This window comes from Aplysia californica, unplaced genomic scaffold (genome assembly GCF_000002075.1).
Source record: "Aplysia californica isolate F4 #8 unplaced genomic scaffold, AplCal3.0 scaffold00232, whole genome shotgun sequence".
NCBI lineage: Eukaryota > Metazoa > Mollusca > Gastropoda > Aplysiida > Aplysiidae > Aplysia > Aplysia californica.
In genome coordinates this window covers 411538-424525 of record NW_004797502.1, presented here as the reverse complement: position 1 = coordinate 424525, position 12988 = coordinate 411538, and the positions used below count along the sequence as shown (strand labels likewise).

The following is a 12988-nucleotide window of genomic DNA, read 5'->3' as shown; positions in this document are numbered from 1 at the left end:
ACATTAGTTAATCAAAAAATCCAAAACTGCGAAATAAATCTAATCATTGTTATTGATAATCTCTTATAGATCCATTTTAATGTTGAATAATAATTTTACCTACTCACTCCATTGTTTTAGTCGATGATTGTCTGAAACGAATAAGACCAAGTAAAAGGACATGGGCCAATGACAGAAAAAAAATAATTCAAATTTTTTTTAATGGCTTGACTCCCTGCCTTGAGCATACATATTAGAGAGAAACTAGGCATAGCATTTTTTGGACATCAAATATCAGAATATGTCGAGACGAGACTGCCACCCGACAGTATAGCAGCGAGAGCATACAAACAGAGATTAGATGGTTTCCGGAAAGGGCAGGTCCGAGAGAAAATGGGTAGAGCGGTTTAGAGAAACATTCGACAAGCTGTGCAACTGTCGACCCAACAAACAAGAGAAAGGCATTTGCTCCTCCCATCGACACTAAGGGAACATAGGTCGAAAAAATTAAGTAAAAGTAAGTAAAGTTTGTAACATATTATAAGCCTTTGCTCTCTCACGAACTCAAAACAGAATTTATCAAAGTAAGTGTATTGCTGTTTCCTTAGTTGTAGGTACAGCCAACTGCTCTAGTTTGATTTTTTTCGAAACTTTTTTTTCTCCGAAAAAACAACAACATTTGTTTGAGTGGACTTTTCAAAGTTCCACAATAACCTTACCAATGTTCTTCCTTGAGAACATATGCTCAACAGCGTCAACTGTTTTTTCTAGCCCTTTGAAAGGTCCATTTGCAACATTTTCCCCCTTGTCTAGATTCACTTTAATCTTACCCTCTGCGTATTGTTTAGCCAAAGTGGCAATGTGGAGAGGGAACTTTTTAACATAGTGAGGTAGAAAAAACCCAAGGACACTTGCTGATTTGCGGAGACAGGCCATACCTACTGGCAGTTTTGATATCATTTCACTAGCGTTGGTACCCTCTGCGTTTTCGTACCCAGAAATAGCCCCAATGACAATCAGCCTTCCTTCAATTGCCAGATTCTGCAAAGAGACGTCAAACATTTCTTTACCAACACATTCGTAGACAACGTCTAATTTGTTCGAATATTCTTTCTTTATAACTTCCTCAAAATTTTCTTTCTTGTAATTGATGACGCGATCACAGCCGATGCTCTTCAGGAAGTCCACCTTTTCGGGACTAGAACATGTCCCAATCACGTGACACCCGGCCAGTTTGGCGATCTGCACGGCGAACTGACCAGTCCCCCCGGCAGCAGCGGTCACCAGGACGGTTTCACCAGCTTTCAGATTTCCTTTTTGTTCCAGCGAGATAGACGCCGTCAGTCCACTGAGCACGATAGACAGCAGGCCAGGGTCGGTAGACGGGACTGGGACGGCCTTGTCAGCTGGCACAATCACGTACTCCGCGAAGGTACCGAACTGGAGGAAGGCGACGGCTTGACCTATTTTCAGATTGGTCACTCCCTCACCGACGGCGACGATTGGTCCAATCCCCTCCAGGCCAGCAGGAAAAGGCGGTTTCATTGTGGGATCGTAGCGACCGGAGCTCAGATTGATGTCAGAGGCGTTGATGCCCACAAATTTGTTCTTCACCAACACCTGGCCAGCTTGCGGTTTGGGAACGGGGACATCCCTGATTTCTGTGACTTCACGGAAGTTGGTGCCAAGTTTGGTGATGGTGACTTGCTTAGCTGTAGCGGGAAGGGCCATGGTTGTGACTGGTTTCGACAGTTGAAGTTACTTGCCTGGAGAATAAGATAAAGCAATGAAGAAATGTTAATTTAAAACAAGAGGGGAAAAAGAAGGTTGGAAAAAAGGGGGCGGGGGTGCGTGAACTACTATAAAGCTGGGTATTTCTAAGATATCGATCATTTACTAGGGCTACAACATCCATCATCAATAGCCAATAATAAGAGATCTGATGGCTTCAAAGCGAGACGAAATACCAAGAAAAAGACAGATCGACGGAGTCACAGAGACCCTCCACAGGGACAAGAAGACGATCCAAAAGGCAACAAACAGGCCAACGTTTGACAATTGCGTCTCCCTATCGTAAAGTAAGGGGGGAAAATCAAGGCTGACAGACAGAAAATTATTATAGCATTTTGCGTCTTGACAGATGAACTTAAAGCAGTATGCATGATACAGCTTTGCCTGGGAGGTGGACATAGAGAATGCTGTTTGAACAAGTACTACAGTACTGCCCTACCTTCAATTCTTGACTTCTTTTCTATGCTCCAAAGCAGAGACATTGTTAACACACTCACACACACACACACACACACACACAAACACACACACTCACACACACACACACACACACACACACACACACACACACACACACACACATATATATATATATATATATATATATATATATATATATATATATATATATATATATATATATGTATGTATGTATGTATAGTATAAGGTTTTACGGCGCTCGCAACTGCTAAGGTCATATGAGCGCGCGAAACACAAGTTGTTCACCTCTGCGAAAGTTCACTTCACGACTGGCTAACTAATTTACTTTAAAATGCTAAAAAGTTAAAATATTCAAATTCGGTGTAAATACATTTGTGATCTAAAACAACTTTTAAGTAACAATAAAAATTTTAAATAATATCAAATTCACTCTACAACTCGCCATAAAGGCCAATGGCCTTTATAAAATTTAAAATTCTGCTGGGAACAACGACGGAAAAAATATCCTGCAATTTCTTGCATTTATAATATTTCCTTCGGATCTCTCCAAAGTCTAGACATTCTGTTAAAATGTGTCTAATGGTAAAATCTGTGTCGCATCCGACACAGAACGGCTTCTCATCTCCCTGTAGGAGGTATTTGTGGGTCAGGGCCGTGTGTCCGATGCGCAATCGAGTAAAAATGACTTCGTCTCTTCTGGAGAGATCCGAAGGATTTCGCTGTTCTAGTTTGGGTTTAATTTCATATAATTTATTATTTTTCTGGTTTTCCCAGTGGCTCTCCCACAGACTGGAGGTGTACTTTTTGACTTTATTTCTAAAGTCAGTCTGTGGGAGAGTGTTTGTCGTTGATCCCAGCAGAAGGGATGAAGCTTTCTTCGCCAGGTCGTCTACCTGCTCGTTTCCTCGGATGCCCACATGGCTTGGGATCCATGCGAACATGATGTTTTTTCCTGTTTCGGATAGTGTATGGATTTTCTGTTGTAGCCTAACTATTTTTGGGTGTAAGAGTGTGTAGTTTGTGAGTGAGGTGATGCAAGACAGAGAGTCAGAAAGGATAAGGAAAGATTTGTTAGGAGAATTTTCTACAGAGTCCAGTGCCATGTCAATGGCAGTGGCCTCCGCAGTGAAAATGGAGGCTTCAGGATGGAGTCTCCTCTGGTGTGTATTGTTGGGAGATAGGGCTGCGGCGCCCACTTCATTGTCTTTTTTGGAGCCATCCGTGAAGATGAGCTCCGCACCGGGGTATTTATCTATTAGTTTTTTGTATTCTGCTTGAAAAGTTTTGGTGTTTGTGCTTTCTTTGTTGTGTGTGGTCAGCTGTAAATCTACTTTTGCCTTGGTGAGGTGCCACGGAGGGAGGTCGGGGAAAAGAATTTGTTGGATGTCTTGTTTGGAAAAGTGTAAGTTTTTGAGGTCCTCAAGGATTCTGAGGCCGAAAGGTTTGATGAGTTTTTCGTTGTTTTGGAATCTGTTTATGGTTTCTGGATTTGTTTGAAAAATGCTGTTGTGCGCTGGATTTTCCGGTGTTGAGCTCTGTTTAACTGCGTATTGTAGTGAGAGTTGTGTGCGTCTGAGTGAGAGTGGTGGTATGTTGGCCTCGGCCTGGAGGCTCTCCACCGGAGAAGTGCGGAAAGCCCCCAGAGCGAGGCGGAGTCCTTGGTTTTGTATTGGATCTAGTATTTTTAAGACGTGTGGTTTTGCCGATCCGTAGACTTGACAGCCGTAGTCAAGCCTGGACCGGACAAGGGAGATGTACAAGTGGAGAAGGTGTTTTGAGTCCCCACCCCACTCCGGATTTGATAGAATTTTCAAAGCGTTTAACGCTTTCTGGCACCTCACACGAAGGTCTTTGATGTGTGGTATGAATGTAAGTTTTTTTTTGTCGAAAATGACGCCGAGGAAACGAGCTTGGTCCTGGACGGGAATCCTTTCCCCGTATAGTGTCAAATCCGGCTGCAGCACACGTCTGCCTGTTCGGCAGAAGTGTACTGCAACCGTCTTTGACGGGGAGAACTTGAAACCGTTGTTGTTTGCCCACGTTTCAAGTTTTTGCAGCTGCGTTTGCAGCTGCCTTTCCATAGATCTCAAATGAGGATTTTTCGAACGGCAGCATATCAAAAAGTCGTCAACGTATAACGAGCTGTCTATGCTGTTTTGGAGGGTTTTCACTATGGAATTTATTTTAATTTCAAATAGGAGAGGAGAAAGGATGCTCCCCTGGGGGACTCCTTCCTCCTGTTGGTGGGGGTCTGAAAGGGAGGATCCGACACGAACCTGGAAGGAACGGTTCTTCAGGAAGTTGCCAATGAAGGCAGGGAGGTGACCGCGTATGCCGAGTGCGTGCAGGTCTCGAAGAATGCCGTACTTCCAGGTTGTGTCGAAGGCTTTTTCTAGGTAAAAAAAGATGGCGATCATGTGGCCTCTTTCAGCGAACGTCTCGCGTATAAAGGTCTCCAGGCGGACCAGGTGATCCAGAGTGGATCGGGTTTTCCTGAATCCGCACTGGAGACCGCTCAGCGAGCCCGTCGTTTCCAGAAACCACATGAGTCGCCTGTGAATCATTTTTTCAATTAGTTTGCAGAGACAGCTCGTTAGGGCTATAGGTCTGTAATTGGATGGGTGTGTGTGGTCTTTGTTAGGTTTGGGTATTGGAATGACAGTGGCGAGACGCCAAGACTCCGGAAAGGAGTGCGACCGCCACATGTCGTTGTATATGTGAAGTAGGAGTGTGAGTGTTTCTGAGGGTAAGTGTCTAATGATCTTGTTGTGGATGTCATCCGGTCCCGGGGCTGTGTCGCCCAGGTCCGAGATGCACGATGTAAGTTCGTCTATTGTGAAGTCTGCGTTGTAGGTTTCAGTGTTGTTTGAGTGGAAGTTTAGGTGTTGTTTTTCTCTGTTAGTTTTGACGTTTTGAAAAGTGGTGTTGTAGTTTGCTTGGGATGAGTTTTTGGCTAGAGATGTAGCTATTGTGTTTGCAATGTCTACTTGTGTTTCAGCTGTTGTTCCATCCGGCCTCTGGACGTGCCGAATGGTGTCTGTGCGTCTACCTAAGAATTTTTTAGCAATTTGGAAAACTTGATTGAGTGGTGTCTGGCTGTTGATTTTGGAGATGTATTTTTGGAATGATTGTCTTTTGCTCTCCCTGAGGCATCTACGTGCCTCAGCTCGAGCCTTTAAATAAAGTATCTTATTTTCTATGGTGGTGTTGTTGACGGCTCTTCGATACGCTGCCTTCTTTTTCTTTACTGCGTCCTCACATTCCCAAGAGAACCAGATCTTGTTCCTCCGGGGTTTTGTTTTTGTTTTTGGAATGTGATTGTGGCATATTTCTAAGAGTTTTTCGTGAAATTTATTGTAGTTGTGGTCGAAATTGGGATTAAGAATCTTGGAACATTGATTGGCAAACCCGTCCCAGTCGGCTTTTTTGAAGTTGAAGCGTTCTGGGATCGGGTCGTTTTGGAGGCTATTGTTTTTGAGGAGAATTGGGAAATGGTCCGTACGGTCATCCAGCACAGACCACTCAAGATCTGGGACTAGTTCAGGGGTACAAAAAGTAAGGTCAAGGGATGAAGTGCCATAAGTGGCTCTGTTTCTGAAAGTTGGGGATTTATCATTTAAGAGACAGATGTTATTTTGAAATAAAAAGTTTTCTATTATTTTACCTTTCTGGTCTATAGGTTTGTCTCCCCAAAGGGGGCTGTGGGCATTGAAATCACCTAGTAAAATAAAGGGTTTTGGGAGCTGGGACTTTAAGTCATTTAGTTGGGTTATTTTGAGGGGGTAATTTGGTGGGATGTAAACTGAGCAGATCGTGATTGGTCTGTGCAGGGTGACCCGTACGGCAATAGCCTGGAGGGTCGTCTTAAGATGTACTTGTCTGTGGAGTGTGTGGTTGTCGGTGTAGATGGTGGTACCACCGGAAGCAATCTGGTTCTCCGTGTGAATGTGATGGTACGCAGTAAATCCTCTTAAGTCTATGGTTGAAGCCGGGGCGAATTTTGTTTCTTGAATACAGGCCACCCGTGGGCACAGTGTGGCCTGTAAATGTTGCAATTCTGCAATGGAAGGTCGGATTCCGCCGGCATTCCATTGCAGGACCGCCATTATGAATTTTTACTTTTTGATTTGGAGCACTTAGGCCCCGGCTTCGAAGAAGCACTCTGACTCCTCCTTACGGGGGAGGCAGAGTGTTTTCTATATATATAATATAAAATATGAAACAGAGATATTTAAATATATATAATTAGATATATATTTCATCAAGGAAGGTGTATATTACTATCAAGATGTGTGATATGATCTCTTTAGTAGGAACATTTTGAATGTTTCCCCGGTGGCGGCCCAAGGCCTTCTATGCACTGGGGGTGTGGGGGGGAGGGGAGATATAGATAGACAGCCAAAAGACAAACACAAAATATAATTACCACTAGGGCTAGATGAAAAAGAATTCTCCCTGATCGTCTTCATCTAAAGCCAAAAGAGCTCAGACAACTTCATGCCTATCTACCTTCATCTCAAACCAACACAACAGTGTGTGTCTCAGTTATACCCCTTACACTCAATCACAATATAAAGAATTATATAGACATATCTATCTATCTATCTATCTATCTATCTATCTATCTATCTATCTATCTATCTATCTATCTATCTATCTATCTATCTATCTATCTATCTATCTATCTATCTATGTACATATATATAGAAATATACATATATCGATATAGATATATAGATACATCAATGCTATATTGTAGAAATACATATACATATATATATATATATATATATATATATATGGATGGAAGGGGTATAGGGGTAAAAAAGGAAAATAAATAAAGATAATATATATATATATATATATATATGTATATATATATATACAGAAATGCACAGGACTTTCGAACCCGTTCGAATATAAACGAGCTGTTCCTATTTTTCACTACTTTCACTCACTGAGGACGTGAATTCTGGTCCTTCGACAACGCTCGAAGACGCGCTATTTTGGGGCAATCTGAAAAAGAAGCATAACTGCTTTACTTTTTCGTACTAATTGTTCAGTTCAGTACTCCTCCATTTATTTGAGACTTAAAAACTTACAGGGAACCACTTGCTTAATATGAAATTACGCAAATCTATGTTTTTGATCTGTTTATGACGGTTTGAAATGTGCCGCAACATTGCCTTTGGTCTACCTCTGATCGGACGTACGTGTCTGCAACGTCCCTTATTGTTTTTGTAAGTCTTTTACGGCGCTCGCAACTGCATATTAAGGTCATGTAAGCGCGCGGGACACATTAAACATTTTTAGTTGGAGAAGAAAGGAGACAAAAGAACAAGGTTAGAGAGCAGGAACGGAGGTGAAAGGAGAATATTTTAGAGAAGAAACGTTTCCGTCTGTCAGGTTTCGAACCCGGGACCTATTAAATGAGGAGTGAACACCGTAACCTTTAGACCACAAGAGCCCCCTACTGTTTATTTAGACTCTGGCCTACTACTCGTTCCTCATTTCTCGTGTCTTCGTTCAAAGTTCGACGGCCTTGCGCAAACATTGCGATAACAAGCATTAACGCTTTACCAACGTTGCTCCTTTGCACCCTCTTCTGGACTCCTGCCGCTTTCTGCAGTCTTTCTACTGCTAATCCTTGGCTTCTTCTTTCTGCTGTCTTTCAGCCAGACCCCTGATCTTAGGGTAGGTAAGGTCTAACACCTAGCAGTCTCGGATAACGGCAAAAAACTTCGGAAGTCCAGTGTGCAAGTTGCGCACGTTTAAGATTCCTTGGTGATCCTAAAATCGATGACAGTAGGCGTCGACCGCCATCCGGGCAATGTCAAAATTTCCTACCAAACTAAAATTAATTTTTGATATATACCGTACACTCATATGACCTTATGCAGTTACGAGCGCCGTAAAACATCTACACCCCCCCCCCCCCTAAAAAACAACAACAACAAAACCATCCCCACAAACAACAACCCCAAAAAAGAAAAAAAACCCCATCACCCCCCACACAAAAAAAACAACAACAACAACACACAAACAAACAAACAACGGAAAAACTCCAAACAGTATGAGCTTATCAGCCCTGACTGGCAATTAAACATGAAATTCATCTCAACACTGTCCAGAGGACACCGTGGAGTAAACCATCTCCTCTGTCAACACCGAAAAAGGCGAACAATCGGTATCGACACAGGTGGAATGCGAAATTGCATAGGGTTAATCCCCTTTGCAACACTGTAAGATTCTCGAAGAGGCGGGACCTCCGATTTTAACGTCGCTCTCCAATAGATCCGAGTCAAATGGGAAAAGTAGCGTAGAGTGCCTTTCCGTGCTGGGATACAACATCGGACAAATCTGAGCCTCGAACACCATAACCCTCAAGCTCACGATGACGAGTCCGGAAACCTAACCACTGCTATAGACTGCCGACTCCCAATACCGGCCAAGCCTAAGCCTAAATGAATGTAGATTAATCGTCGTAAGTGGTTCCAGAAGAATTACTGATTTCCGTTCTCTTGGAATAAATAATGTACGCATAACGTACTTGCAGGCCTACACGTTTGTTTTTTTTTGCCTCAAACACATGGCAGAAAAAACAAAACAAAACAAAAACAAAAAAGGCCACCAAAAATAAATAAAACAAACACACTTACTTGGTAAACTAGAGTCTAGGCCTATATTATATTTGTAGTCAAATGTGAGTACATTTTGCTGTGTACAAGTAAATAATATAGATAATGATGCTGCACTTATAATTATGAGTTGAATAGATAAAAATGCTGCACTTATAATTATGAGTTGAATAGATAAAAATGCTGCACTTATAATTACGAGTTGAATAGATAAAAATGCTGCACTTATAATTATGAGTTGAAAAGATAATAAAGTTGCACTTTTACGAATAGAATTGATAATAATGATGCACTTATAATTGCGACCCTGTAATCACGGTTTAGAATATTTAAGAGGCTGTTGTTTCGACTGTGTCACTGCAAACCTAGTTAGATTCGCGACCTTGAAAAAACAAACTACTTTTAATTTGAAGGACATATAATCGAATTAAGTCGATTGGGTCGAATTGTGCCGAAATGGCAGCTTTTTTTTCCTTCCCTGGAGAAAAATCTAACTGACTCCGACTGCATCAAATGAATGTGCACCAGTGACACCACAAATTCCTTTCCACTATCGTAAGGGAGAAAAGGGGGAGGGTGATGTGGGATAAAAAAGGGGTGTTGTAAGATAGGAAATGCAGGAACGACAGATGTCCCCAGTGCCCCCTTCCCCGCCCTCTCCTACCCTTCCCTCACCTCATCCCATAGGTGTAGTTCGTTCTTCACTTCTAGTACTGTAACATACACACACACACACAGACACACACACACACACACACACACACACACACACACACACACACACACACACACACACACACACACACACCTACACACACACACACCTACACATACACACACACACACTCTCGCACACTATATTATTTGTATATATATATATATGTATATATATATATATATATATATATATATATATATATATATATATATATATATATATGTATATATATATATATACCTATATATGACATATACAATATTATATTATGATACATGTGACATAATATTATATATCTATGATATATAGATTGTAAAGCGCAACGATCTTTCTGCTGAACGGGGATATGCGGAATACAAATGTTGTCTAATATCTATTATTACTAAACTGGAACAATCATTTATTGAATTAGTTTGAAACTTTATTAAGAAGAAAATCAAAAGAGAAAACCCCCAGTATGTCTTCAACTAAACAAAAGACCAAACGTCAGCTACACTGACTATTATATAATAGGCTACTGGCTGTGTATTAGCATAGTGTCAAGTGAGAATATTACATAAGCTACCTGCTGTATAGGATTATTAGCATAGTGTCATGTGAGAATATTACATAAGCTACCTGCTGTATAGGATTACTAGCCTAGTATCAAGTGGGAATATTGCATGCTACTCGCTATATTCGTATTAGCTTGCTATCACATGGGCATATTTCCCAAGCTGCTTGCTTTATTTTAGCATGGTACCTGATTTTAGTTTCACCACCAATAATGTACAGACCTTTTCATCACTTTTTTTGAAGAAACCACATCCACCTGAACCCTAATATTTTAAACAACGGTAGCATACAATATTTCTAAGAGAATGAAGTGCCGGTTTTCAGGATTTTGAGCGTAAAAGTGTATAGAATTGTAGGTTTCGATGTCCATGCATTGTTATTAAAGACTCCAGAATTGAGCCTTTAATCACGATCATAAGATAAATGCGTAAGAGATTTTAACCAATTTGAAAAAAATGAGAAAAAGCTATTTTTTTTAAACAACTGACTCTGTGAAATGCTTGAAATTTGGTACACTCAACTGATTTTATATGTTGATTATTCTTGTACCGAAGTGAACTGTAACATTACCAAGCTGGCTCTGCTCTTTGCTTCAGAACCAAAAACCCCAAGCCTGCCAAAAATTAATGACTTAAGCAATTATATTATGAGCGTGACGCATGGCTTTCTAATTCCCCTTGCTTTAAGAATGTGAGCGTCCGCTTTTCAGTATTTGTTCAAGGCTGAACAGCAAGTCAAGTGCATGTTGGTAATGCAGCTTTTAGGCGGTGATCACTGGTCCTTGAACAACACACGATAACCCTAGCTTCAAAGTCATCTTTGCTCTTAGCTCCTACACTTGCATTCAGAGGAATTAATTATTCTATTTTAATCAGGTCTGTCGTCGTCATAGGTGTCACTATGTGTCATGTAGATCTTAAGTAATTTCATGATATTATATGAAAATAGCTAACACTGTTAGATGCATCTTTTGACCGGAATCGGGGAGAACAACAACAACAAAACAACAACAACAACAACAACAACAAGCGGGTCGCTCGTCAATAATGTAATTAAATATACTATGAGCAAGACCCCCACTTGCAAAGACACGCAAAAACGGTAAAAAAATAGAAAGTTGAAATAATTACCTCTATTTCTGTGGAGAACGACTCTTGTATATCGTCACTACAGCCGGAGTGAAGGATAGAGATACAAGGGGTACCTCTACGATCTCTCTTTCTCTCTCACTCTGACTGCCCGTTGTGGTGATCAACAAATTCTCCTCGACTGAACCGCAGCTCGCCTGATAATGGCTTGATATTTATATTCCGTCACAGCTCGTACTTGACCCGGCTTTCTTATCTGCAAGTTTAAGTACAGCAAACTTGAACTGGTCCCAGACTGCTTTTGGACGGAAAACCGGGTATACGCGAATCTGGGACAAAATTTTATTTAAAGATGCAGATGTTTTTAAGCCCCCATCAACACAATTTAGATTATTTAGGAGGTGGGTGTTGACCTTGCGTGTCTGGGCCCAGTCGAGCTGAGAGGGATGCAACTTTCCAGCAGAAAGATAGTTACTCTATTAAAATTACTACCCACTCGGGAATCGAACTCGGTCTCTTGCAGGCTACAGCGATGCGCCTAACCGCTGTATCACATACGCCATTTGGGAAAAATAAACTAAAAAAAAAAAAGATCACTTCTAGCTATTCTAGTATTCAATGAGTGCTATTAAGCAAACAGTACTGTCTGAGAGTAAGGATTTAAACAGTAGTTGTCTTTATTCCAGTTCGTGGCAATACTTGATTCTGTCAGATACTTCATTTTCAAGTCAAACGTCAGTGTTGTTTCAATGAATGCCGACCGTCCATTGTGGTCAGGATGTGCTCAGTTTGTGAAGGAGAAGATTTTCTTTTTTTTAAAAACATAGGTGTATATATTCTTTTTACGTCCCAATTGACTTAATTTAGCTCATTTAGGAGGCGGCCTTTCGATCCTCCTTTCTGTCAGGGGCAACTTGGGCTGAGACGGATACAGCATTCCAGAAAAAAGAACAAGATATTGACTAAACGTTTTCTTTTCGTACTCGGGTATCCTGCTTGCGACAGCGAATACGCGCCTAACCGCGAGATCTACAACCACCACATACGCCAGTGGTTACAGTGGCGCAGGAGAAGAGATTCAGATCCAGAGATGTCGGCGTGGGTTGAACTGAGGAGAGGGTTTCATTTACTGTTCCAGTTGTGTTACAGTTTACACTGTCAGCGGATGGCTGGTAGCTTGGTGTCGTTTACTCCTTCTCTCCTATCAACTGTCTGTCATCATTATCTCTTCTTCTCCTTCCAGTAACACCCTTATTAAACGTCAACACAATTGTTACCTAGTTGTGTTGACAGAGCATAATAGCGGCGGCGGTGTCATTTCACCACGAAAATTAAAAAGTAGAATCTAGTACTTACACGGACTAAGATGTAAGATGGGCATGTCATACTTTAAACAAAATAAACATTTTATTTGGAGAATTAAGTTACCCAGGTAACCCAAATTCCAATAATATGTCACTTTGGAGATTCGAACCAGAGTCATCCACTCCGTAGTCCAACACGACACAAACTGAAATAACAGAGCCCCAGGAAAAAGTGGGGAGAGGAAAGCTGTCAGATTTATAGAGCGCACAACTAGGTCACGCATCATAAATATACGTTGACATAAATAGTTTTTCGGCGTTATTGGAAAACGAACATGATATATGGAGTACAGATCATTTAAGAGGCAGGCTTCCGATCTTCCTGTTAGGGGCAACTTAGGCTGAGAGGAAAGTTGTCAGAATTCATAGAGTACGGAGAATTAGGGAGAGAGACGTTGTCAGATTTATGGTGTA

At 41.3% G+C, this 12988-nt stretch overlaps 1 protein-coding gene across 3 annotated transcripts; it reads right to left on the bottom strand.

The window, feature by feature from the left end:
- Positions 1–56: 56 nt before the first annotated feature.
- LOC101845245 (prostaglandin reductase-3) lies at positions 57–11507 on the bottom strand. 3 transcript variants are annotated; one of them, XM_005099993.3, is made up of 3 exons: positions 11253–11507; positions 7170–7227; positions 57–1745 (listed from the first exon to the last, which is right to left on the bottom strand). In XM_005099993.3, exon 3 carries the CDS (start codon positions 1708–1710, stop codon positions 676–678), a length of 1035 nt encoding a protein of 344 aa, XP_005100050.1. In that variant the 5' UTR covers positions 1711–1745; positions 7170–7227; positions 11253–11507; the 3' UTR covers positions 57–675. The 3 variants fall into 3 exon arrangements, with proteins under 3 accessions (XP_005100050.1, XP_005100051.1, XP_035826082.1); XM_005099994.3 differs by lacking the exon at positions 7170–7227 and having other exon boundaries at positions 11253–11506; XM_035970189.1 differs by lacking the exons at positions 7170–7227; positions 11253–11507 and adding an exon at positions 4488–4520.
- Between the last annotated feature and the right edge of the window lie 1481 nt (positions 11508–12988).

Bases quoted from the DNA above. Each gene is read 5' to 3' on its own strand.
- LOC101845245 (XM_005099993.3), bottom strand. From the start codon at position 1,710: ATGGCCCTTCCCGCTACAGCTAAGCAAGTCACCATCACCAAACTTGGC.